The sequence below is a fragment of the Tasmannia lanceolata genome, unplaced genomic scaffold (assembly GCF_043159265.1).
Source record: "Tasmannia lanceolata isolate RefF3 unplaced genomic scaffold, GAP_Taslan_0.1 ptg000013l, whole genome shotgun sequence".
In the NCBI taxonomy this organism is placed as follows: domain Eukaryota; kingdom Viridiplantae; phylum Streptophyta; class Magnoliopsida; order Canellales; family Winteraceae; genus Tasmannia; species Tasmannia lanceolata.
In genome coordinates, this window is record NW_027518690.1 from 31,899,104 (window position 1) to 31,926,549 (window position 27,446).

The window sequence follows — 27,446 nt, forward strand, 5'->3', positions numbered from 1 at the left end:
TTAACACCGCGCATTGCTTGATTTTGTTCACTAGGGCGAGACCTATAAGAGACCCTAGTCCCTTATCCTTCTTCCTTAAATCTTTGCTGAAGGAAGAAACCCTAAACCCCTAATCCTTCCCTCTTTGATCTTCTACTATGGTGGGTTCGGTTGCAGTTTCATCTCCTCTATTTCGGTTTCATTCTGTTTTCTTCATCAAACGTTTTTTTTTTATTCAATGTTTTTGTTTTGCTATGTTTGAAGCCTTTCAAGCGATATGTGGAGATCGGGAGAGTCGCTCTCATGAACTACGGAAAGGATTACGGAAAGCTAGTCGTGATCGTCGATGTTCTCGATCAGAATCGGGTAACTTTTCCTTTCGAATCATCTCTCTTTCTATTCTTAGAATTAGTTGTATCATTTCGTGAAGGACAACAAATTTCTCCAAAAACAGGCCCTACTTTTTCTTTCTTTTGTTTTGCCTGGCATATGAAAATTGATCCAAAATGATTTTTTGCCCATTTGTTCGCGAATATTCAGATTTGGTAAGTTGTGACCATTGAATCATTAGAGGTTTAGATTAGGCTACTAGCTAGATTAGGTAGTTGTGTTAGATGAGGTAATATGGATTAAGATAATCTTCCTCAAATCTTATCATTATCCCTTACCATGTTTATCTCTAAGTGCTTTATTTAAGCAGAGTTGTTGTTAATAGAAACAACGAAGATTAGTTCAATTCTCTATAATTAATTATGCGAAGCTTGGAAAAGAAAATTATTTGAGTTTGAAATGACTTGGTTGATGGTTTGATTATCTCATAAAGACGGATTTTTCTAAAAGATTTTTAGAGCGGCTGTTTTTCTTAGAGATGCTCCAGGGTTCCAGCAATACCAAAAACATACGTAGTGACATATTGTACAAAGTAAAACAATCGGTAAAGCGACCCTTGATTCAATTTGGATTTCTTGGAAAGATAGATCATTTGAGGAACATGTTGGGCGGAAACATGGACGAATTTGAGATATTTCTTATGGGTGGAATTTGTTGATGGTATATGCGAAAAATATGAGCTTCTAGGTTGATTTCAAGAAAATTTGGAGATGTCCCATATATAAATTCGAAGCCAGAAAAACAAAATGTGTAATGCTGCTCTTTAGTCAATTTTAATATCTGGGAAATCTTTAAGAAGGAAAAGATCTTTCTTCAGTTAGTAAAGAGTGGAGGCAACATTGTGAAAACTTTCTTGGACAGCTTCATCAAGATGTCCTATTTTATCATTTACTATGCTATATCAGTTCAATGTTCAATTTTGCAACTCAGCAGATTCTCATCAATGGGTGATGGGATGTGTTGGAGTGAGTGCTGTACTTTTCTCTCATATTTATGCTATTTCGGCCTCTTCATCATTGACATCTTGTGATGTGAGTTCATTATCTTGGGATTGGTGTCAAATGTAGAAACATGCTTGTTTTGATACTAATGCGTTAAATATTTTTTGGTTTCAGGAAAGATCATTATAGCGCACTAGATATCTTCTAGAAATATTGATTTTAAATTTCAACCGAAATCGACATGAAATGATTGAAATGTTTTCGTTTTCATCCACACCAAAACGAAATCTCAATGGATTCGTTCCACTTCATTATTTCAATCGGAATTTCTATTGAAATTCCCGAAATTCGACTTTAATAGTCAAAACAACAAAAAATGTTATGATTTACAAGTTACAACATATAAAGCTATTTTTTCTCAAAACCCAAAAAATCTTGTTTTTGAAAACCCTAAAAAGTTTGGAATTTTTTTCTTGAAAGGTGTTTCTTTGATTTGTTTTTACTAAGGCCCTATTTTTCTATTTGGATTTTTTTTTAGTTTTTAGTAATGCCCCGTTTTTCAACCTTTGATTTGTTGCATTTATAAATCAATTTCCATTCGGCGGATATAAATGTTGCAGATAGTGGTGACATTGCCAATTGCAAAGGTAGAAAACCTTTTAAGATTTTTAATCTTTGCCAACAAGCTTTGTGGCCCATTCTAGTTGAATCTATGGTGTGCGGCTTGCGCCCACTTTTTATTTCCATTTGAAGAGTCCAGTGTATTTCAGATTTCAAAACCTAAGAATCATACAAATGATGAGTCTAAGCACAATAGGGGATATGTTGCATTTCATTTCATTAATGTAGAGAATGATATTTATTAGGCAATATCAATGAACTGCACAATAAAGTAACTATAACTTATGCGTGGGATGTCAGATCGGCATGAGACTGTGGACAAAAAATTGTGTTTACATCAAATTACAAAATTGCCCCTCAATTTCTTAAGTGGGCCTGACTCATAAAAAGGGTTTTTCATGTAAATGGTCCCACATTGGGCCCAAATGAGATGCCCAGTAGGAAGCAACCCATGGGGCCACCAATTCAAGTACAACCCACCACCATCAAACCCAAAAAAGAGGTAGTGGGTCCCAGAGCCACTTACATCACTATACAAAGTGATTGTGGGTAGTTATTGCTTGAAAATGGAGTATATAAGTATTTTTTCTCTTTACTAGGAGATAGAAAACAAGCAAAGATCAGAAAGTGAAAAAAAAAAAGCAAAGCAAGAAGGAAAAGAAGAAAGATCCAGAGAGAGGTAATCAAGAGAAGAAAGACTCTCTATCCACAAAAGCAGTCAAGTACTTGAAGAAAACGCTCCCACGAAGATCAAGCTACCACAAAAGGCCCTTCAGTGGAGGAAATTCACACATCTTCACAGCTGATAAAGCGTGAAGCCTGGAGTGAAGCTCAAACATCTTGAAACTCGAATAACAAGAATCACGCTAGGAAAGCCCTGGTCTTCACCACACTAATCGTTGTCTTCATCAATTCATCGTTAATCAGAGGATTACAGAAAGTTGTGCCACTTTTCTTTTAATTGTAAATTTCTTCGTAATTTGTCCTGAATTTAGTGAATTCATTGAATTTCGCGAAATTTGTGTCGACAAATTTCTTGCACGCCCGGTGGGATGCCTTTCTCCTCTTATCATTCGATCAACTCAACATTCATCTACTTCCAACAACACGCAAATGGCTGTTAGGAATGATGCCGCTTCAACACTAGTTGCTACCTTCAGGGGCAGGAAGATCAACGCACTGAACCCGTCTTCTTCCACCAATACTTCTGCTGGCCCTGTAACTCGCACTAAGACGATGGCGAGACCCTCAACTCATGGAGCCCGTCGACTTCGTCAAAGGGCTACCGATGATGAAAGTTTTCTTCAGTCCATTGACCAAATCAGATCTCTCTAGATCATCTTCAAGTTCGAGGTCATGTGTCGTGTCGAGGACTAGATCTACATCTTCATGAGTGGGATGGATCTACGCTCAAATCCTGGTGTGATGGGATGGATCGACGCTTGAACCCTGGTGATGGCTCAACTCTTATAAGTCCTGTGATTTGAAGATTCTTTTCCTCGACCGCCTTGTTGAGTCATTTGAGTTGATCGACCATGCGGATGACTTGCTGCTCGAGGGCGGTGGTGTCAACCATCATCGCGTGTTGGACGGATATGAGAGAGCTTCCTTTGGACGGGGAGAATGTAGATGTATGTCTGGTCCTCCAACTCGGTACTTGACCTTGAACTTGTAAGAATCTAGAGAGATCTGATTTGGTCCTTAGACTAGAGACAACTTTCTTCATCGGTTACCCCTTTGATGTAGTCGACGGGCTCCATGAGAGAGTCCCGCAATCGTCTTAGCGCGAGTTACAGGGCTAGCTTAAGCGTTGGTGGAAGAAGATGGCCTGGATGCGTTAATCTTCCTGCCCCCGGTTGTAGCAACTGATGTTGAACCGACTTCATTCCTTGTGGCTATTTGCGTATTGTTGGAAGTAAATGAATGTTGATTTGAGTGAAAGATGAGTAGAGAAAGGCGTCCCACCGGACGTGTCAGAGATTTGTTGACACAAATTTTGCAAAATTCAAGAAATTTACTAAATTCAGGACAAATTACAACGAAATTTGTAATTAAAAGAAAAGTGGTACAACTTTCTGTAATCCTTTGATTAAAGATCAATTGATGAAGACAACGATCAATGTGATTAAGTCGATGCCTTTCGCAACATGATTATCGTTCTTCAGTGTTTGAAGATGTTTGAGTAATGTTTGAAGAGTTTCACTCCGGGCTTCGCGCTATATCGGCTGTGAAGATATGCGAATTTCCTCCGGTGAAGGGTCTTTTGTAATGGCTTGATCTTCGTGGGAGAGTTTTCTTCAAGTACTTGTTTGCTTTTGTGGATGAGGAGTTTTTCTTCTCTTGATTAGCATTCTCTCTAGATCTTTCTTGTTTTCCCTCTTGCTTTTTCTTTTTCTTTTTTGCTTTCGTCTCTTTACTTGCTTTCTATCTCCTATAAATGAGAGAAATATGTGCTTATATACTCCATCTTCAAGCAATAACTACCCACAACCACTTTGTATAGTGGTGTAAGTGGTGCTGGGATCCACTACCTCTTTTTTAGGTTTGGTGGTGATGGGTTGTCCTTGAATTGGTGGCCCCTTGGGTTGCTTCTTAGTGGGCCTTCCATTTGGGTCCAATGTGCGATTATTTACATGAAAAACCATTTTTATGTGTAGGGCTACTTAGGAAATTGAGGGCCGATTTTTTAATTTGATGTAGAGACATTTTTTTGGGTCCACAAATGCTCCCCAAGGATGCGATGGTAGGTCGTGTACGTGCGGATTTTACTGTCGCATCTTTTTTCTTTGGAATTTTTTTTTCGAATTTATGTTAAAAAAGGAATTTTGTAATAGTCCTACTCAAATTAAAAACTGACTTTGAGTTGGAGTGGGAGTTAAAGAAGATAATCCTTATATAAGGAATAAAAGACTTCCCTCTTTCACTTGAGGCCTTTTTTGTTGACGGGGAGATCTCGTGTGGAGAGAATACGTCCGTCCGTGTGATCTAAAATTATCTTGCCCTAGACGAATAAAATAATATGGTTACTATTTTTTTGTTTTATTTTTCTTCTTGTTCAATTATCAGAATAGGGACAGATAATCGGATCCCTTCGAGGGAAAATCGTGAATTTCCCACGTGCCCCATTTTAATTGCGTTTCAATCATCTATTTTTTTATTTCTTCCCCTCGTTTTTCAATCTCCGAATTTGGGAACTGTGAAATCAAGTGAAAGCGAGGGTAGAGAGAATGGGAGGACTCTAGCACTCTTTTTTCTTTCTTTTTTTACTGTTTTGCTTTCAATTTCTTTTAAAAAAAGAGACAAAGAGAAGGGAGTCAAGAGAGGGTGGATGGTGACCTGTGGACTCTCTACTTAAACACACACACAGAGAAGGAGAGATGGGGTCATGTACTCCCCACGGCTCACTCTTTTTGTTTGTGTATTTTTTAATTACTTTGTGGAAAAAAGGAAAGATATTGATACATGTGAGAATGAGAGGTATGAAAGAGGAGAGGAGTGAGGAGAGAAGAAAAGTGACGTGAGAGTGAGGGGGACTAAGAGAAAAATAGAAAGTGACAATAGAGAGAAATGGTTAGAGAGAGAGAGAGAGTTAGGGATAAAAAGACGAGAGAGAAAAAGTTAGAGAGTGAAGAGAGAGAGAGGAAGTGACAGTGATAAGAGTGAGAAAAAGTTATAGTGAATAGAGAGAGGAAGTGACTTTGGGCTCTTCCCGCCCAACCCCACTTTTTCATTTTTATTTTTATTTTTATTTTTGTCTTATTCTCACAGCCTCTCCACGTAAGAGAGCCCTTTGTCCTCTTTTTGATTTTATTTTATTTTTGTCTTATTCACGTGGCCTCTCCATGCAAGAGAGAGAGCCATATGGAGTAGAGAGCGATTGGGCAGTGGACACTCCATCGCTCTGTCTCATTTTTTAGTTGCTTTATTTTTTTATTTTTCTTTATTTGATGTAACGGGAGTGAGAAACGTGTGAGGGGAAAATTAAAAGCAAGCGAGAGTTAAAGTTAGTAAGAGAAAGAGAGGTGTGAGAGAGTTGATGTGATGGGAGAGAGTGAAACCAAGAAACAAAAAAGGTTAGAGAGAGAAAAAGGGGTGTGAGAGAGTGGAGACTGGGAAGCGAAGTTGTGGAGTCCCCACACCCAGACCTTTTTTATTTGTTTCTTTGTTTTGTTTCTTTTATTTCCCCTTTCCTTAAAAAACAAAAAAAAGGTAAAAGTGATGTGTGTGAGAGTGGCATATAGAGAGAGAGGTGAGGAAAAGAGATTGCAGAGAGAGAGTGTAGAAGTGGCCTCTCATCCTCTTTTGTTTGTTTATTTATTTTTTTCTTTTCTGTGAAAAAAATATGTAGAGAGAGAGAGTGAGTGATGTGGGGAAGGAAAAAATGCAGAGATATGGTGGGCCACCCCCCTTTTTTATTATCTTTGTACTGTGGACTCTCCACGCTAGGGAGTGGAATGCCCAAACTGTGGACCCTTCATGGCTCACTTCCTCGGTCTCTTTTTTTTTTTTTTCAGTTCATTTTTCCTCTTTTTTTTTTTTTGGGGAAAAAGAGGTTACGAAGAGAAGAGAGACAATACAAGGATGATAAGATAAGACGACACGTAAGAGAGAGAGAAGTTAAAGAGGGAGAAAAGTTGAGAGAAAGGGCAACTTGATGAGAGAGAAAAAGTTAAGGAGAAGAGGGATTCTTGATGAGAGTTGGTGGGTCCCACCCTTTAAATTTTTTTAATTTCCTTTTTTGTTGAGCCGTGGACTCTCCGTGCGCCAACATAAAAGGAAACCATGAGAGCGTTAACGCTGTGGATTGTCCATGCTCTTTTTAAAAACAAACCAAAAGACTCCACTTTTTTATTTTTGAGTATTGGCTATCCATGGTTCTGATTATTCTTCTCTTTGTGTGGACGGTCCACGTCTCCTTATTTTTTTCTTCCTTTCGTTAATAGTCCTTGGGTCTCATTTCTTTTTTCCTCTTTTGCGTGGAGGGCCTATGGGATGTAGGGGATTGCTCACACAGGAGAGCACGTCGACTGCCCACTGGGTGTGTCGTGGACCACCCGCAGGGTATGTCGTGGACTGTCCACGGGGTATGTCGTGGTCTCTGCCGCTGATTAGATTATTTTTTCTTTTTTTCTTTTTGCATACATATGATTGAGTATTAAAGAAATTTTTTATACTGTTTTAGGCGCAGCCGACTGTCTCTAGTGCATCTCCTGGTAATGCATCTTCTCAGGACGGTATTTCAGATCGTGCTATACCCAGTTTGACTAGTCTAGTTGTCCCCATCTTGAGTCGAGAAGGATGGATCCAACTCTTTCGCGATGAGATCTTTGGCATTCAGGGCTTGCTCATTCTCGAGGATCGAGTAAAACATAATAGTGAGGGCAAGGCATGAGAGTTAAGATTTGATGTGTTCGAGCCTACCACAGAGAAGATCGAGATAGAGCGAGACTCAAGTTTTACCATAGCGGCCGCGAGTGAATATCCACGGGCTGAGGATATGTGAGCAGAAGACGTAATCACAAATGCTCGTCCCCCGTCATTATGTCATCCGCCTCATGATGCTATGTCTCCAAATCGCCCTATGCCGCTGATCGTTGAGAAGCTCAGACAGAAGCTGAGCAGGTGGGGATCTAGCCTTGATCCTTGTGGGCAAGTCCAATTTTTGAGCGGGTTTTGGGATTGGACTTTAAATGAATATATGAAGATTGTTGGGATCAAGAAAGTCTCCAAAGAGTTAGTACATGTGATCAATGCTGCCAGATGCAAGTATTGCTTCTGAACCACTTATATCATCCCTTTGTGAGGTGTAGTGTGCTGCACTTTCGTTACAAGTCGAGGCGAAATCGGAATATCCTTATGGGAGATGAAGGAAGTCACAGGTATTTCTATCTTAGGGGAGTATTATGAGGTCGTCCCATCATTCAGTGAGCTGATGGGCGTAGATGGGGTTGACGGACGTCCATTATCTTGCTGGTATCTCTTCAAGGCTTACTGCATCATCGCTTACTATGGTAAAAGCGACCGAGTCACTCATGGGCAATGGTGCGATTTTTGGTACACCGAAACGCTATAATATCTGAATCCTCGGAACTTCAAGGAATAAAAGGATGCGAAGAGTTGTGATTTCCTGAACGGTAAACCAACGAAGAAATGAGTACGCAGACTGGTAAGGTATGTACCCAATAAGCTGACAACACGCACTTTCAAAGGCGATCCGTTCGCACAACTCGGGTTTAAGTAGGATAAGGAAATGGAAGAAGAGGCAGTGACTGCAACATTCTTGAGACTACTCTTATGTCGCTTTATCCTTCCTATAGTGAGTGGAGGTGTCATCCGACCAGGAACCTCTAAGGCAGCGGTTCGAATGGCGTGGCGTGCTACATATAGCCTTGCGGCATCGATAATGGCGAGCCGTCATCGGGGCCTGACAAGTACCTATTATGGCCTTCAATCAAATGGAGAGTTGGCAGTGTCGTCAGTCTATTGTCCTCTCCATTATCTGTTTACTTGGGCGGCAATGCACTTTTCAGGTGGGGTGTTTACGTCAGTCGACAAGGAAGTTGTTCCATTCATCCAAGGCACACATGGACCCTTAGCAAGTTACATGTGGTTTGAGGTGTCCAAGCTACCTCGGAAAATCCTTCGCAGCATGAGGTCTGATAAGTTTTCATTACAGCCGAAGGTGTTCTAGCATTACTGGCACAACACTTCACCTATAATTGATTACAAAGAGCAATCTCTGACTTCACGGAATTCATGATTAGCTGTCGGCCCGCAGTAATGATTTTCCGACATGGGAACATCTACATTGCGGAGATGTATAGCCCACATAGGTTGCTCGCTAGCATGGGTTTCGCCAGAGCTCAAAATGTCTTCCTTGACTTGATGTGTGTTTCCTTCCCTTACTTTGAGAGTACCGAGAGGGAAGGTTACCTGTATCATGTTGACAAAGCTCAAAATGAATGCCTTGATTATCGTAACGGAACCTCAACCAGTGAGGTACCACAGTGTGCAAACACAAAGAGACCATCGAAATCCTTAAGAGGAGGAGATTAGAGGCCTTTGAAGCTTAAGCTTGCACACTTTCAACCGACCAGCGTTTTTTAGTGATTAGACTGAGAGGAGTCTCGTAGAGCCCCAATTGAACAAGTTAGAAGACCACCTGTATTAGAAGAGCAAGATATTAGTTTGGCAATGGAAATGTACCGTCAACAAACGATGGAGCTTAAGCAAGGATTGGCTGAATTCACCATAGATAAAGGTACACGCACAGAACTGACAACTATTGACCGCAGAGGGAGCTGAATCCTCGGTGGCCGGCCTTGACCATGGTGACATTGACATGCCCCCCACATCCAAGAAGAGAGGCAAGTATAACTTTTTTCCATATTTTTTTATTTCTTTTCTTTTATTCATTTTATCACTGAACTTACATTGACGCTCATCATGATCTTTATATGCCCCCTCTCTTTTCTCTCTGTTTTTTTAGATTTTCCTTCTATCCCAGATGCTATACGCATGGAACCGTTTCTAGCAGCCGGGCGAGTTGGCGATTCTGTAGACTTGGTTCACATAGTAGATGACTTGGATTCAACTTATATTTCAGCTTCAGCTGTTCCTCCTGTTGGGGTAGAAGATGTAATGGCACTTGTTGAGGCTTCAAGTGGACATCCTCAAGACGTCGTCGGGCAGGATCGGGTTAATGAAGATGGTGTACGCTGTCAGACAGATATGAAGACTATACATGCACCGTTGCCACCAGCGCCCCTACGTATTTCACCACCAGCGGAATAACGTACCAGACACAACAGAGAGGCGATTCATCTGGGTGGTCTGGATGTCTTTACATTTACTAGATCATACCATCCCGCCTCTACCCGCTCGGTTGTAGACGACTTACTGGATCAAACAATACTCCCCGGTGGCCTCTCTGACGTGTCCGATCCGCTGTCTCGCTGGTGGTGAAAGACGTAGGGGCACTGGTGGCAACGGTGACTGTATAGTCTTCATAGCTGTCTGACTGCGTACACCATCTTCATTAACCGGATCCTGCCCAACGACGTCTTGAGGATGTCCTCCTAAAGCCTCTACAAGGGCTATTACATCTTCTACCCAAGATGAGGAAGAGCTGAAGCTGAAATATAACCTGAATCCAAGTCATCTGCTATGTCATCCAAGTCTATCGTATCGCCAACTCGCCCAGCTGTTGGAAACCGTTCCATGTGTTTCGCATCTGGGAAAAAAGGAAAATCTTAAAAAAGAGAAGAGAGGACATATAAAGATCATGATGTGGGTCAAAACAAGTTCAATGATAAAATGAATAAAAGAAAAGAAAGAAAATATGGAGGAAAGTTATACTTTCTCCTATTCCTCTTCGTGGGGGACATGTTGACGTCACCATGGTCAAGGCCGGCCATCGAGGATCCAGCTCGCTCCGCGGTCAATAGTTGCTGGTTCTATTCGTGTACCGTCATCTTTGGTGGATTCACAGTCTGAGCTAATCCTTGCTCAAGCTCCATCACTCGTTGATGGGACCTTTCCATTGCCAAACCAATCTCTTGCTCTTTTAGTACATATGGTCTTCTAACTTGTTCAGTTGGGGTTGTATGAGAGTCCACTCGGTCTGACCGCTCAGAAACACTGGTCGACTGAATGCGTGCAAGCTTAAGCTTCAAAGGCCTCCGATCTCCCTATTCTCCTAGGAGTTTGGATAGTTCTTTGTGTTCGCACGCTATGGTACCTCACTGGTTGAGGTTCTCTTACGATAATCAAGGCGTTCCTTTTTAGCTTTATCGACATGATACAAGTAACCTTCCCTCTCGCTACTCTTAAGGTTAGGGATGGAAACAGACATGAAGCCAGGGAGGGATTTTTTTTGCTACTAGATTTTATAGCTTTCATCCCGCTAACTGTCATTATCTTTGTTAAACTTAGGCAAGTGGAAGGATTCACCCGTTTCTACCCTCGTAAGAGATAGCCATAAGCTGTACAAGCAAGCCACATCAATTCTCCTATTAAGTGCCAAGAGAGTTCCTGGTATCCTCTGGCAAAACTCATGCTGGCGAGCAAACCTACGTGGGCTATACATCTCTGTAATGCAGATGTTCCCATGTTGGAACATCACTACTCCTGGCTGAAAGCTAATCATAAATTTTCGCAAAGTCAGAGCTTGCTCTTTATTCTCAATTAGAGGTGAAGCGTTTTGCCGCTAATGCTGGAACACATTCGGCTGCTATGAAAACCGATCAAACCTCATGTTGCGAAGGATTTTTAGAAGTAGCTTGGACTCCTCAAACCACATGTAACTTGCTAAGGTTCCTTGTTTGCCTTGGATCAATGGAACAATATTCCTTGTCGACTAACGTAAACACTCCACCTAAAAAATGCGCCTTGGATCAATGGAACAATATTCCTTGTCGACTAACGTAAACTCTCCACCTAAAAAATGCGCCTTGGATCAATGGAACAATATTCCTTGTCGACTAACGCAAACACTCCACCTAAAAAATGCATTGCCCCCAAGTAAACAGATAGTGAATAGGGCAACAGATTGACGACGCTTCCAACTCTCCATTAATTGAAGGCCATAATAGGTACTTGTCAGCCCCGATAGAAGCTCGTCATTAGCGGTGGCACAAGACTGTATGTACCATCCCGTGCCATTTGAACTGCTGCCGTAAACGTTCCTGGTCGGATGACTTCTCCAGTCCCGTTGGAAGGATAAAGCAACATAAGAGATGTACGCGGAATGCTGCAGTAATGGCTTCTCCTTCCACTTCCTTATCCTCCTTAAACCCGAGTTGTGCGAACGGATCGCCTTTGAAAGTTCGTGTTGTTGGCTTCTTGGGGGGATACCTTATCGGTCTGGTTTCTCTTTTCTTTGTCGATTTACCATTCATGTAATCACAACTCTTCGCATCCTTGTATTCCTTGAAGTTTTGAGGATTCAGATATCGTAGCGTTTCAGTGTACCAAAAATCGCACCATTGTTCATGAGTGGCTCGATCGCTTTTGCCGTAGGAATCGATGGTGCAGTACGCCCTTGAAGAGATACTGGCAAGATAATGGACGTCTGTCAACCCCATTTATGCCCATCAGCTTATTAAATAATGGTACAAACTCCTCATAATACTCCCCAAAGATATATAAAGACCGGTGTTTTCCTTCATCTCCGATTAGGATATTCCGACTTCGCCTCGACTTGTGACGAAAGTGTTGGTTCCAGGACACCACACCTCACAAAGGGGTCGATATACGTGGTTCAGAAAGCAATACTCATATTTGGCGGCATTAATCCCATGTACTAACTCCTTGGCGACTTTCTTGCTCCTGACAAGCTTCATATGTTAATTTAAAGTCCAATTCCAAAACCCGCTCAAAAATTGGACTTGCCCACAAGAATTGGGGCCTGATCCCCGCCTGGTCAGCTTCTGTCCGAGCTTCTCGACGGTTAGCGGAGTAGGGCGATTTAGTGCTGTCGAATGATTAGGCAGATGACATAATGCAAGGGACGAGCATTTGTGGTTACGTCTTCTGCTCGTGTATCCTCAGCCTGTGGATATTCACTCACGACCGCTACGTCAAAACTTGAGTCGCGCTCTTTCTCGATCTTCTCTGTGGTAGGCTCGAACACATCAAATCTTAACTCTCGTGCCTTGCCCTCATGTTATGCTTTTACTCGAATCTCGGGAATGAGCAAGCCTTGAATGCCAGAGATTTCGTCGCGAAAAGGTTGGATCCATCATTCTCGACTCAAGATGAGGACGACTTGCCTACGCGAATAGGGTGTAGCGCGATCTGAAATACCGTCATGAGAAGATGCGTTATCAGGAGATGCGCTAGAGATAGTCGGATGTTCCTGAACTAGGATAAAAAATTTCTTTAGTACTTAGTTATATGTATATGAAAAAGAGAAAGAAAACTCTAATCGGGAGTCTCTTCTTGGATAGACCACGACATACCACGTGGACAGTCCTTGACATGCTTCGTGGGCAGAGCATGCCCCCGTGGGCAGTCCACACGCTCTCCTGTGTAGGCAATCGCCTACACCCTGTGGGCCCTCTCTGTAAAAAAACGAAATGAGACATGAGGAATATTCACGAAAGGAAGGAAAAAAAGGAGACATGGACCGTCCACACAAAGAAACCATGGATAGTCCACACTCTAGAATAAAAAAGAGAAGAATCTTTTTGTTTGTTTTTAAAAAGAGCGTGGACAGTCCACTATGTCAATGCTCTCATGGTTTCCTTCTGTGTTGGCGCGTGGAGACTCCACGGCTCAACAAAAATGGAGAGTAAAAAATGGTGAGGGTGGGACCCACAAACTCTCATCAAGAGTCCCTCTTCTCCTTAACTTTTCCTTCTCTCAACGTTTTCTCTCTTTAACCTTTGTCTCTCAACCTTATTTTGCTCTCTTTAACTTCTTTCTCTCTTGCATGTCTTCCTATCTTCTCATCCTTGTATTGTCTCTGTCTTTAATCTACGTAACCCAGTGTGTAGAGTCCACATTAATAAAAAAACATAGAATAAAAAATAAGGGGGTGGGGCCCGCCATATCTCTACCTTTTTTCCTTTCCCACGTCACTCACTCTCTACATCTTCTTTATTTCACTAAAAAGAACAAAAAAATAAAAAATAAACAAACAATAGAGGTTGAGAGGGTGGGGTTGGCACGCCGGCTAGTGTCGTTGGTTTGCTCCCTATAGACGCGAGTTCGAGTCCACTCGGAGTTACTCGATGCACGTGGTTTATGGGTGATTGCGTGCATCCTTAGGGATTAGTCTCGCCCGAAAATGGCGTGGGGATCCCTTATGTCATCAAAAGAACAATAAAAAAAGAGGATGAGAGGACACATCTACACTCCCTCTCTCAATCTCTTTTCCTCACCTCTCTATATCTATCACTTTCACCTTCTTTTGTTTTTTAAGGTAAGGGGAAATAAAGTAAACAAAAAAAAAGAACAAAAAAAAGAAGGTGTGGATGTGGGAACTTTACATTCTCCCTTCCAAATCTCCACTCTCTCACACTCCTCTGTCTCTCTGTCTCTCTTTAACTTTGTCTGTTTCTTGGTTTCACTCTCTCCCATCATATCAATTCTCTCACATCCCTCGTTCTCTCACTAATCATCTACCCCTCTCTCACATTTCTCACTCCCATTACATCAAACAAAGAAAAATAAAACCATAAAAGCAACTAAAAAAAGGAGAGAAAGAGCCGTGGACCCAATCTATCTTTCTACTCCATACAACTCTTCTCTCTCTCTCTCTCTCTCTCTCTCTCGTGGAGAGGCCACATTAATAAGACAAAATAAAATTAGAAAGAGGAAAAATGTATCTCTTACGTGGAGAGGCCGCGAGAATAAGAAAAAAAACAAAAAAACAAAATTGAGGTTGGGCATGGAGCCCACGTTCACTTCCTCTTTACCTTTTTGCTCACTCTTATCTTTTTATCCCCTCCCTCTTCTCTCTAACCATTTATCTCTATTGTCCCTCTTTGTTTATCTCTCTAAGTCCCCCTCACTCTCACGTCACTTTTCTTATTTCCTTACTCATCTCTTCTCTCTCATGCTCACAGGTATAGGTATCCATCTCTTTCCTTTCTTATACAATGTAATAAAAAAACAAAAAAACAAAAAAGAGGAAGTTGTGCTGAGTCCATGACCCCCATCTCTCCCTCTCTCTATTTGCGTGGGGAGTCCACTGGTCACCATCAACCCTCTCTGGACTCTCTTCTCTCTCTCTCTAAAAAAAGTTCAAAGAAAAACAGTAAAAAAAGAAAAAAAAAAGTCGTATACTCATCCCATTCTCTCTCCCTCCTCTCTACTCTCACTTTCCCTTGATTTCACGGTTCTCAAATTCTGAGATTAAAAGAAGAGGGGATGAAATAAAAAAAAATCGATGAACGAAACGCCATTAAAATTAGGGGCACGTGAGAAATTCACGATTCTCCCTCGTAGGGATTCAATGATCTCTCCTTATTCTGATAATTGAACAAGAAAAAAAAATAAAAATAAATACTAACCATGTTATTTTATGTGTGGGGCATGATAGTTTTGATCACACGGACGGCCGTATGCCTTTCACACGAGATCTCCTAACAAAAAAAAAGGCCAAAAGTGAGAGGGAAGTTTTTTATTCCATAAACAAGGCGTATTTTCTTTAATTCGCACTCCAACTCAAAGTCAGTATTTGACTTTGTGTAGGACTCTTACAAAATTCCTTATTTTAACATAAATTCAAAAAAAATTTCTAAAAAGAGAAAGCAAGGATGCGACAGTAAAACCAGCACGTACGCGGTCTGCCATCGCATCCTTAGAGGGCATTTGTGGAGAAAAAAATGTGTCCACATCAAATAACAAAATTGCCCCTCAATTTCCTAAGTGGGCCCTACCTTTTTCATGTAAATGGTCCCACATTGGGCTCAAATGACCATTGAGAAGCAACCCAGGAGGCCACCAATTTAAGGACAGCCCACCACCACCAAACCCAAAAAAGAGGTAGTGGGTCCCAAAACCCTTTAAACCACTATACAAAGTGATTGTGGGTAGTTATTGCTTGAAGATGAAATATAAGCACAATTTTCTCTCTTTTCTAGGAGATAGAAAGCCAACAAAGAGAGGAAAGCAAAAAAAAAAAAAAAACCAAAGCAAGAAGGAAAAAGAAGATCCAGAGAGAATGCTAATCAAGAGAAGAAGAAAAGCTCCTCATCTACAAAACCAATCAAAAACTTGAACAAAACTCTTCTACGAAGATCATTGCCATAACAAAAGGCCCTTTATCGGAAAAAATTCACACATCTTCACAGCCGATGATACGCGAAGCCTGGAGTGAAGCTCAAACATCTTCAGACATCGAAGAAGGAGAATAACGCATTGAAAGCCTTCATCTTCACCGCATTGATCGTTGTCTTCATCAATTGATCGTTAATAAGAGGATTATAGAAAGTTGTGCCACTTTTCTTGTAATTGCAAATTTCTATGTAATTTGTCTTGAATTTAGTGTATTCCTTGAATTTCATGAAATTTGTGTCAGTAGAGACCAATAATACCTCATAACTCTATGTTGTATTGACATAAAGTTGGGGTCCTTGGAGGGGAGAGACTGGTCACTGTATCTTACGCTTCATTGCAGTGTACTTCTTTATTAATTTTTTTGTTCCAGACATGTGCGACAACCATAGTTTCAAAACTCCCTCGCGTCATAGTGGACTCCTTGCATCATTGTGCACTACGGAAAGGATTACGAAAAAGTTAGTCGTGATTATCGATGTTATCGATTAGAATCAGGTTGACTTTTCATCTTTTTTTATAATGATCGTAGATTAAATTGCAGAAAGAAGACCGAGATGGTCAAGATACAAAGAAGAAGAAGAAATAAAACAGAAAATACAAGATTAACTATAAAACATCACGGAGGAAGCAAATCAAACAATGCCAAGGTCTCTTTCGAGACACCATCTCTAGCGACTCTATCGGCTACTTCATTTGCCAAACGACGAACATGCTTAACTTGAATAGATAATGGTTTCATTCAATTGAACATTTCATCAAAGAATCTATCAAATCTCCAAGGGTGGTTATTAAGTGATCCATTTAACCACCTAATAACATTTAATGAGTCCCCTTCTAGTATCACTTTGCCGACTCTTCTCAGCTATTAACTTTAAACCATGATGAGCTGGCCGAACCTTGGCTTCTAATACATCTGCCACCCCAATGGGACCCACAACGGCCCAAAGTACTTCTCCTTGATCATTCTTTAAAACTCCCCCAGTACCTGCCGAACCTTGGTTACCCAAGCTTGATCCATTGAAGTTATGCTTTAGGAAATTTAGAGGAGGCGGTTCCCAATTTTGAGACAATTTTTTAGCTTCATTTCTACACTCTAGCAGATTTCTCTCAATTCTTCCCATAAATCATAAGCAGATACAGAAGAAAATGAGGGTAAGGATCTCACCCAAGCAATTGTTAATGCTATCGCTTTGATGTATAAGAATGCGGGTCCTTTAGAACACCCTTTAAATATTCTCCCATTTCTTTCTTTCCATAGAACCCAAATAGTAGCTAAAAGGGACACATTCCACAATATTTTTCTTTTCTTGTTCCATGGAGCAAACGACCAACCATGAATGAGATCAATAATATTTTCATGAAAAACCCATTGAATACCAAAACAACTCGGGAGCATGCCCCACACTTATCTAGCCACTTTACAATGAAGGAAAAAATGATTTGCTATTTCTCCTGCCTCTATGCATAACGCGCAATGATCCACGGTAATCACTTTCCTCTTTCTTAAGAAGTCAACTGTTTGAATCCTCCCACGTCCAGCTGCCCAACCAAAAGTGCAAACGCTAGGCGGAGCTTGAATTGACCAAACTTTAGCTATCTTTGCAAAGCAGGGCATATCACTAGCTGATAATAGAAAGACTTGACGTAGAAGTCTCCCAAAGAATTCTAGGGAGGTAACGTTCATCCCCTTCATGCTTGATGTAACATTCATTTAATACTGCCGTTTAAACTTTTCATCTTTCTTTCCTTTCTTATATTTGTTTTGTAGAATTATTTATATCATTTCGTGAATGGTAACAAATTTCTCCAAAAACAGTTTGTAGTGTCTCTTTCTTTTGTTTTTGGCCGCCGTTTGAAATAGATCCAAAATGCTTTTTTGCCCATTCGTTTTTCATTATTTCTCTTATTTGGATGGATTTTGTCAGGACTGTTATATCGCGCAGCAGGGCACATTAAGAAAGAAAATTGTGAGTTTGAAATGACTTGGTTGATGGTTTGATTATCTCATAAAAAAGATTTTTCTAAGGTACTGTTTGAATTGTTGGAATTTTCTAGAAAAGTTTGGAAAGGAAATATATTTATAAATTTTTATACCTTTTCTATTTACAAAAAAGATTACTTGAACACCTATTCATTTTTTATCTAGAGGACCTTCAAATTGTGATGATATCCCTCTTAATTCACCATCATATTATTTTCCTCTATACTGAGGAAAGAAAAAATTCGGGCAGTGTTATTCCCTCCACCCTTCCTGGATAAAATCCGCCCCCTTCTACTCTACAGCTGGTACAGCCATTCCAAACCTCTCTCTCTCTCTCTCTCTCTCTCTCTCTCTCTCACACACACACACACACACACACACACACACACACACACACACACACATGCACGCACGCACCGTTGGTGGGCCCAACAATTAATTTGTTGAAATCTTTGAACAAGTTAGGGCCCCGCCCATATTTTTGAAAATGAACTGTACGGTCCACACGATAGGATGATCCAAACCATTCATTTGATGGGCCACAACGTAAATAGGTTGCGCACCAAAATCTCATTTCCATGGGATGATCGCAACCCTCGTAAATACGTTGTGCCCCAAAAATAATTTCCATGGGATGATTGCAACCCTACAATCTAAAAAGGTTTCCATAATATGCAGTTTCTCTTTAGATCGGTGTGCTAGGATCATCATGTGGAAATGAGATTTTGGTGCTGAACCTATTTACGTTGTGGCCATCAAATGAGATTTTGGTGCGCAACCTATTTATGTTGCGGCCATCAAATGAACGGTTTGGATCATCCTATGGTGTGGGTCGTACAGTAACATAAGGCCCAATTGTAGGCCCCACCCATATTTTTCAAAATGAAGTGTACGGTCCACACCATGGGATGATCCAAGCCGTCCATTTGATGGGCCGCAATGTAACTAGGTTCTGCCCCAAAAATCATTTCCATAGGAGGATTGAAATCCTCCGATCTATAAGGTTTCCATAATATACAATTTCTGTTTAGATCGGAGGGCTAGGATCATCATGTGGAAATTGTTTTTGGGACACGACCTATTTACGTTGTGGCCCATCAAATGGACGGTTTGGATCATCCTAAGGTGTGGGCCGTACGATTCATTTTGAAAAATGTAGGTGGGGCACTGGGGCCTACCTTGCTCAAAGATTTAAACAGATTAATTGTTGGGCCCACCAACTGTTCATGGAGAGAGAGAGAGAGAGTAGTTGTACCGGCTGTAGAGTAGAAGGGGGGGGGGGGGATCACAGCCCAAAAATTTTTCTGAGAGATTTTTCTGTCAGAAATGTTTTTCTTGCAATCCAAACAGGGTCTAAAAGATTCGTCGAGGGCCTGGGAGAAGCTCAAGGGTTTAACCAACTAAAAACGTACATAGTGGCATATTGCACGAAGAAAGACATTGGGTAAAAGCGACCCTTGATTCGATTTGGATGTCTTGGAAAGATGGATCATTTGAGTAAATGTTGGACGGAAACATGGATGAATTTGAGATATTTCTTATGGGTGGACTTTGTTGATGGCACATGTGAAAAATATGACCTTCTAGGTTGATTTCTTTGGCATTTTATTGGAAGATATAGGGTTTAGAACAATGAAAAGAGAAGAAAATCCAGAGATGTCCCATATCTAAATTTGAAGTCAGAAAAACAAAATGTATAATGCCACTCCTCTGTAAATTTTAATATTTTGGAAATGTTTAGAAAGGAAAAGATCTTTCTTCTGTTGGTAAGGAGTGGAAAGAACACTGTGAAACCCATCTTGGGCAGGTTAGTCAAGATGCCCTATTTTATCATTTATTACTATGCTACATCAGTTCAATGTTTAATTTTGCAACTCAGCGTATTCTCATCAATAGGTGATGAGCTGTGTTGGAGCGAGTGCTCTACTTTTCTCCCATATTTATTCTATTTTGGCCTTTTCATCGTTGACATCCTGTGATGTGTGAGTTCATTATCTTGGGATTGGTGTCAAATGTAGAAACCTGCTTGTTTTTTATCTTAATGCACTAAAGATTTTTTTGTTTTGTTTTAGGAAAGATGGTTATAGGGCACTAGATATCTTCTAGAAATCATGATTTTAAATGCAACCAAAATCGACATAAAATTATTGAAATGTTTTCGTTTTCATCCACACCAAAATGAAATCTCAATGGATTTGTTCCACTTCATTATTTCGATCGGAGTTTTGACTGAAATTCTCGAAATTCGACCTTAATATTCAAAAACGACAAAAAAGATGTTATGATTTACAGCCTATGTTGCATCAGTACGGATACGAGTGTCGCAATCCGACACGGGTATCGAGTGTCGGATTTGGCAAACCTTGAAAACAGAGATTCGTGGATTCGCCAAACTATTTTAATCAATTCTCAAATTTTATTATTTTACATAATAATATGGTTATAACAGGTGATATAGTTAATATTTTAATAGGTTACGTTGATATAATATTTTAGTTCCATTTAAGAAACCTAATATTATGATGGGTAAAACTTAAAACATATGGTAATTGTAAAGTTGTGCTATTAGTAATCAGAAAAAACGGATAAAGGAGGGAGATAAAAACACAACTTACTTTCATGGGATTGCGAGTGCCAGAAGAAGCAACATGACTGAATCTATCAAGGTGAATGGAGTGCTTAATTCCGATAAAGAAGTTTTCACAAAGGAAATTGTAGATTTCTACAAATGTTTGTACACATCGGAATTGGTCCTTCGTCCTCTCCCTGATGGGGTGGACTTTAAATCATTGGGAGAGCTAGAGAGGAAGAATCTGGAATGGCCTTTTTCTGAGGGGGTTGAGAGGGAACTCTTCTCTTTGGAGAGGGATAAAGCACCTGTCCTGACGGTTTCTGCTTGGCCTTCTTTCAAAGTTGCTGGGAATATGTGAAGGGAGATCTGATGAGAATTTTCAAATAATTCTTTGATAGAATGGAATTGGATCGCGAAACTGGGGCAACATTCTTAGCTTTGAAACCTAATATTAAAGGAGCTTCTTCTGTTATGGAGTTTCGCCCTATAAGTATAGTCCGATGCTTGTATAAGGTTCTAGCCAAGGTGCTTGCAAAAAGGGTACTTCCTCCCATCATCTATGATAGTTAGAGTGCTTTTGTGAGCGAATGACAAATACTCGATTGTTGTGGGCAAATGACAAATACTCGATTGTTCGTTGGTGGCTAATGAAGTTGTGGACTACTACTGTTTGCAAACTAGACATGGAGAAAGCATATGACCGGGTGGAATGGAAGTGTTTGCATTATCTTATGGGTAGAATGGGTTTTGGGTCCAACTGGATGAAGGGATAGAGAGATTTGTACTGTCGGCGTGGTTCTCTATTCTTATCGATGGGGTCCCAAAGGGGTTTTTCAAATTCTCCCTTGGTCTAAGGCAACGTGATCAACTATCTCCTTTTCTTTTTGTCATAGTAGCGGAGACTAAGTAGGTTGATGGATAAGGGAAAGGATTGTGGTTTGGTGGAAGGGTTCAAGATTGGTGACCGTGCGGTTGAAGTCTCACATTCACAGTTTGCCGATGACACCCTTCTCTTTTATCCCCCTGATGTGAGAAGAGTGTTGAATTTAAAAGCCATTCTTTGATGCTATGAGGCAATAACGGGACAACGGTCAAATTTCTCCAAATCAAAAGTGCTTGGAATAAAAGTTGAGGAGGAGACGCTCCTTGGCCTAGCAGGGTTGTTGGGTTGGGAGGTAGACAGTTTTCTCACTTCCTATCTAGGTCTGCCATTGGGGAGGTGAAGCTAAAAAGCATTGCTGGAATCATATTGTTGAGAGCGTGGGCAGAAGACTTGATACATTGAAAGGCATCCTGTCTCGAGGGGTGGCAGTTTTACACTTATCAAAGCAGTGCTGCCTAATATACCCATTTATCAGTTGTCAATTTTTAAATGCCCTGTTAGTGTGGCAATGAAAATTGAACAATTTCAAAGGCGGTTCCTGGGGGTAACTGAGGAAAAGGGATCCCTCTGGTAGCTTGGAAAAAGGTATGCAAACCACTCGAGTGGCGGCCTTACGTTAAGAAGGATAAAGAAAATGAACATAGCCCTTCTAGGAAAAATGTTAAGAAGGATATGTTAAGCAAGACGGGAAGGACAAGAGGGTTTGGATCTGGAATTCATCTGGAGACTTCACTGTGAAATCCTTTTATTTTCAACTAGTTGTATGCCTCGCATCGGCAAAAATTGCCAAAGTGTGGACAATCCAAGTCCGTCCAAGAGTTGGAGTTTTTGGTTGGGCGGCTTGCAGCGGGAGGGTTCAGACGATGGATTTCTTGAGAAAAAGGAAGATGATCATTGTTGATCATTGTGCATTATGTATTGAGGCAGGAGAATCAACAAGCCATCTCTTGCTACATTGTAAAGTGGTGAGACTTGTGTAGGGCAAGTTACTTAGCCGTTTTGGCATTCATTGGGTGTTCCCTGAATCAATTGTGTAGCTTCTACAAAGTTGGTCGTTGGTCCCTTGGAAGAAAAAAAGGGAAGATATTGTAGGATGTCTCCCCCTTAGCCACAATGTGAATCTTATAGAAGGAAAGAAACACCTGACTTTTCAAAGGACATGTGAGAAGTTCAGATTTTCTGTTCATCAAAGTGATAGCCCTCACTATATCGTGGGCGAAATCTCTCCCTGCCTTTGCTTTTGTTTCAGCATATGATCTGTGGGAGGGATGGAAGGAAGTTTGCATGAGCATGGAGGAGAAACAAAAGGTAGCCCAAAATTGGGAACCTCCGCCTGAGGGCTTTCTTAAGCTTAATTTTGATGGCTCTAGCTTCGGCAATCCGGTGCCGGACGGAATAGGGGAGTTGCTCAGAAATGCTCAAGTGGTAATAGTGTGGGCCTTTGCAGCCCTATTTGGGTAGTAGACACATCGGAAGCAGAGGTTCGAGCTTCCCATCAGGGCATTAAATTCCAAGCAGCAAAAGGGTTGAGTCACGTGGTTGTTGAAGGGGATTACTTAAATGTCATTAAGTGGCTTAAGGGATCTCTTAAAACTCCTTGGAGGTTTGATAGTTTTTTCGATGAGATTTCAGATTGTTCTAGATCTTTGGACCTCTGTTTCAAGCATATGTGCCGATCGGAAAATGATGTGGCTGATAGCCTAGCTAGATTGGAGGTTTCGAAAGATAATCTGGCCCCTCTTTGACTCGCTTCCCCATAACATTTTTTGGCTTTTTTCTGTCTTTCATGTATCTCTCTTCATTTTGTACTTTGACCATCTCGGTCCTATCTTTTTGTAATAAATTTGGCGATCATTAAAAAAAAGAAAAACCAGATTGAGATCTAGAAGTGTCTCCGTGAATCTTGAAGTATCTGGAATCCGAGACGTGTCCGGCACCGATTCTTCGTCCAATTAAAAGAATCCGTGTAATAGTGTTTACAACATATAAAGCTATTTTTTGCCAAACCCCATAAAATCTTGCCCTAATATGCTTTAAATTGTAAAAACACTACAAATCAAAGAAACACGTTTTTCAACTTTTTCATGGAATTACTGTTTTGGAAAACACTATAAAATTTGGATTTTTTTGAAAATCCTGTTTTTGAAAACCCTAAAAAGTTTGGAGATTTTTATTCTTAAAATGTGTTTCTTTGTTTTTACTAGGGCCCTATTTTTTTGTTTGGAATATTTTCAGTTTTATTGAGGCCCTGTTTTTCAACCTTTAATTTGTTGCAGTTATAGATCAATTTCCATTCGGATATAAATCTTGCAGATAGTGGTGACATTACCAATTGCAAAGGCAGAAATCTGTTTAAGATTTTTAATCTTTACCAACAAGCTTTGTGGGCTCATCCTAGTTGAATCTAAGGTGCGCATGTTCGCCCACTTTTCATTTCAATGTGAAGAGTCCCGAGAATTTCCTACAAAATGTTTTTCTCCATCAAATTGAAGAATAATTCTTCAAGATTCCTCCGTATTCCAAGCAATAAAAAAGGAGCCATCACTCTGACTTCCGAGGCGTTGGCGTTTGAGAAGCGTCAAAGCCAAATGTGGAGTAGATCAAGCAGAGGTTGCCAATCCCCTCGTTTGGCTTCATAGATGGCTTCTTGGACACAACATATGTTCTCCATGATGCTTCTGTCCTTGATGAAAGCTCCCTTGCGCCTTCCTGGCTGTGAATGAAGTTCTTTCTCCCCAATCTGTTTGCTATGACCTTTGTCGCTGTGGACCCGATTGAAGAGACGGTTGCAGTGTCGGGTGTATCATACATTGGTTGGACTTTCCGAGTCTCGGGGTAGTTGCTCTTCTTTCTGGATTTATATAGGTATTCCTAAAAAAAGAGCATAACGACAGTATGGGTTCCACAAGACGTCTAGTTAGCATTCCCCCTCGGGGGGTTAGGGGGGGCAGTGCTGTATCTGTAATTTCTATATTTGTATTCCTCACAGGAAAGCCGGCACTCGAACAAGTAGGCACGTTCCGCTCTTCTGTCTGATGACAATCGGGAATAGGGGCAGTTTGGTTAAACGTACCATCAAGAGGGATTGTACGTAGAACCTCCATACACCACTCATGAGCAGGGCGTAATAACGCCTGCTTTAATGCATTGGGTAACCAATTTTGTTCGTTTTCGTAATCTCCTGAATTTATTTTTTATCACCATTGATAATCTAGTAACTATGGATATTGGATTTTGGTAAAGGGATGTGTTTTGTTAGTTGCATGTTTCAAGGCAATTTGTTGCGCCTTCATCCCTTGATCGAACCGGATTTAACTAACAAATTACACATCAACTGGCTTGGTCTAAAAAACCAACTGGAAATCCCGCCATTAATTCAACCAATACGCATATGCCAACACCAAAAATGAAAAGTGAAAAAACACAAAACAGATGGATTACAGCGAGGAAGGACACCTAAACTTAAATGATTTTTTTTACAATTCTGGAAACCAGATCTGGGGAACAGCGCCTTTCTTCCCTTCAGTTTCCTTCCATTTGTTCGATCCTGGGAGCCCAGGAGAGAGACCAATAAAATCCAATTAAAAAAAAACAGATCTGAAAAAAAAATTAGGAGAAAATGCTGGGATCTGTTTGGTGCTTGTATAGGTGTTCAAGAAAACTCATTGTAAGAAAGGTGCTGTTTCTCCTCAAATCGAAAGAGAGGAAGAGGGAGATGGAACGGAGCTGGTTGGTTCTTTTGATGCCAGTTGGAAATCTGAAATATGTAAGTGAGTGAGCCACAACAGAGAGAGGGGGAGAGAGTATAGTATATAGTTTATACTATTTAAACTATAGCTTTACTCAATGGTTCATGTACTTTACTTCCATCTTTTTTTTACTAGTAGTATTGAATAGTTTCCAGCTTTTCACAATGGAAGAAACCTTGCTTGAGATTTCAAGTAAGGCTTGCATCGAGAAATGCCTCTTGATTTTGAATTTTGATCTCGCTGGTCTGGAAACTTGAAAAACAAATTTTGGTTAGTTAATTGTAATTATTTACATGGTGAATTGAAATTGCAAATGTACAAAACTGTTGAAAACATGGTGTGCTTGAAATTAGTATGAAATCACTATGGATAAACATGAAGATGTTAATATAATTATGTGTCATTAATATGATACGATTGATCGTCCCTGTAGTTAATAATTTCTCAATGTTTCTTATTGAATTTTATAAAAGAGAAAACATTTAATATTGTATTTTTCTTTTACTTAGCTGTGCTTAATCAATAGTTTCAGATTCTCAGCACGTTCTTTCATGTTTACCAATGGGATTCCTTAGTTTACATGGGAATTTAGTGGCTTGAGATACTTGAAATTAGTTACAAACCAATATGGGACCCTATGATGTAATGTATTGGCATCTTTTGTAACATATCATTTGAAAAAAAAGAAGAGTTAATTGTCTTCTGTTTGATTCTCTTTCTTTTCTATATGCATAGCCTTATAAGTTTCATACCTGTGCCATGGATTCTGTTCATGGCTCTACTAATTTGATTCAACTGTTACCTTGGTGCTAGGAGCATGGGAATTTAGTGCTTTTGAGTTCATGGCATCAAAATTGAGTCCCAGCAATTTCCTTTCAGCCAGGGCATAAGAAAATAGTGCTCTTTTGATTCCTGCCCATAGGACTGAACCAGTCTAGGATGTTTCTAACTACCTTAAGTTCCAACCGATTACTTTAGCTAGAATGTTAAACATAACGTTGGCTGCAATCTAAAATTAGATGATTATGTGGATTTGGCAGGCTCTCATTGATGCACCCGACATGGTGAGATGTCAAATGAATTTCAAGAGGCTTTCACTGACAGATATCAAGATTGATATCCCCAGAATACCAAAAAAGAAGTCTCTTATTTCTGCCATGGAAGCTGCAGGTAAAACATGTCCTCCTTGACAACAAAAAATGACTTAATATATTCCTATTCGTCTACTAACATGAAGTATCAATGATGGTAGATGTTAAGAACAAATGGGAGAACAGCTCATGGGGAAGGAAGCTGATAGTGCAGAAGAAAAGAGCTTCTCTCAATGACTTTGATCGCTTCAAAGTCATGTTGGCGAGGATTAAGGTTTGTAAAATTTCCTTTGTCATCCTCCTTACTTTGGTTAAAATATTCAATTTAATTCAAAACGATTTAACAGATTGGACTTGACCTCACCAAGGATGCAGGTTGAGTTTAATCGAGTACGCAGTTGTACTAAAAAATCTTAATTGACCATTCAAGTAAGTTGTGAGCCCTCGGAAACTTGAAGGCCGTGTTTTGCTACCATGATTTCTTTTCATAGGAATAGTAGTTTACCAAGTGGTGAGAGGGGAATAGGGAGAGGGTTGGAGAGGGAGAGAATTGAGAAGGCAGGAGTAAGGAGATGGTCTGAAGCGGTTGAAAAATAGGAAATAAGAAAAACTCTATTTTTTTTGTAGAGTTGTTCTTTTCCCGGTTTTTTAGCCACTTCTCACTCTCTCACTCATGTCCTCTCAATTCTCTTCATGTTTCCCCCTCCTTGGCCCTACCACCAACTTACTAAACTAATATTCTGTGGAAAAATTTTGATGGCTGCCATACCTGGCCGAAAAGGCAAATAATATCACATTAGCTTTTGTGACTTGGAAACTTCATCTTATGCTTGACAAAATAAAATTACTTATGTGCAATGTTTGTATGCTTAGAGGGGTGGAGCAATCAGGCAAGAACTTGCGAAGCTGAAAAAGCAGGCTGCGTCTTGAAAGTTATCACAATCTCACAATTTTGTTATAAATTTGTCGTACTCATGTGATTTTGGATATGCTTATTTCCATCTAGTTTTGAATAATTTTTGAAATTAGTTACTGTTTTCATCTAGTGCTACTTGGTTCATCTTTTGGGACCCCAATAGACATTTTGTTTATCTCAGAATGTGTTATTTTATAGCTTTGCAACATGCAGAACAGCACACTTATCTATCCTTGCAGAAGGCAGTCACTTTGGATGCACCAAAATTAGGGCTGGCAACGGGGCGGGTCGGGGCCGGATGTTGGGGTCCCCTACCCCTTCCCCTCTGCGGGGAATTTCCCCCCTCCACTTCCCCTCCCCTCTGCGGGGATGGTGGGGAATGCCCCTCACCTCCCCGCGGGGAATATCAATTCCCCTTCCCCTCCCCGCATCTTTCGGGGACAAAATCCCCGCCCTGCCCCGCCCCGCCCCAACATCACCCCCCTCTTTAGTCATTGATACACTAATGCTGGGTGTCCCTAATCAACTTGATGCA

At 40.5% G+C, this 27,446-nt stretch overlaps 1 protein-coding gene across 1 annotated transcript; it reads left to right on the forward strand.

The window, feature by feature from the left end:
- LOC143890017 (large ribosomal subunit protein eL14z-like) lies at nucleotides 1-27,106 on the forward strand. Its single transcript, XM_077394514.1, has 5 exons — nucleotides 1-140; nucleotides 244-345; nucleotides 25,945-26,074; nucleotides 26,157-26,269; nucleotides 26,869-27,106. Exons 1-5 carry the CDS (start codon nucleotides 138-140, stop codon nucleotides 26,923-26,925), a joined length of 405 nt encoding a protein of 134 aa, XP_077250629.1. The 5' UTR covers nucleotides 1-137; the 3' UTR covers nucleotides 26,926-27,106.
- The last annotated feature ends 340 nt before the right edge of the window (nucleotides 27,107-27,446 follow it).

What these genes read in the sequence shown, in the direction of transcription:
- LOC143890017 (XM_077394514.1), top strand. An exon ending in ATGTTCTCGATCAGAATCGG is followed by an intron (nt 346 to 25,944) that starts GTAACTTTTCCT and finishes TGGATTTGGCAG; the next exon opens with GCTCTCATTGATGCACCCGA. An exon ending in TCATGTTGGCGAGGATTAAG is followed by an intron (nt 26,270 to 26,868) that starts GTTTGTAAAATT and finishes TTGTATGCTTAG; the next exon opens with AGGGGTGGAGCAATCAGGCA.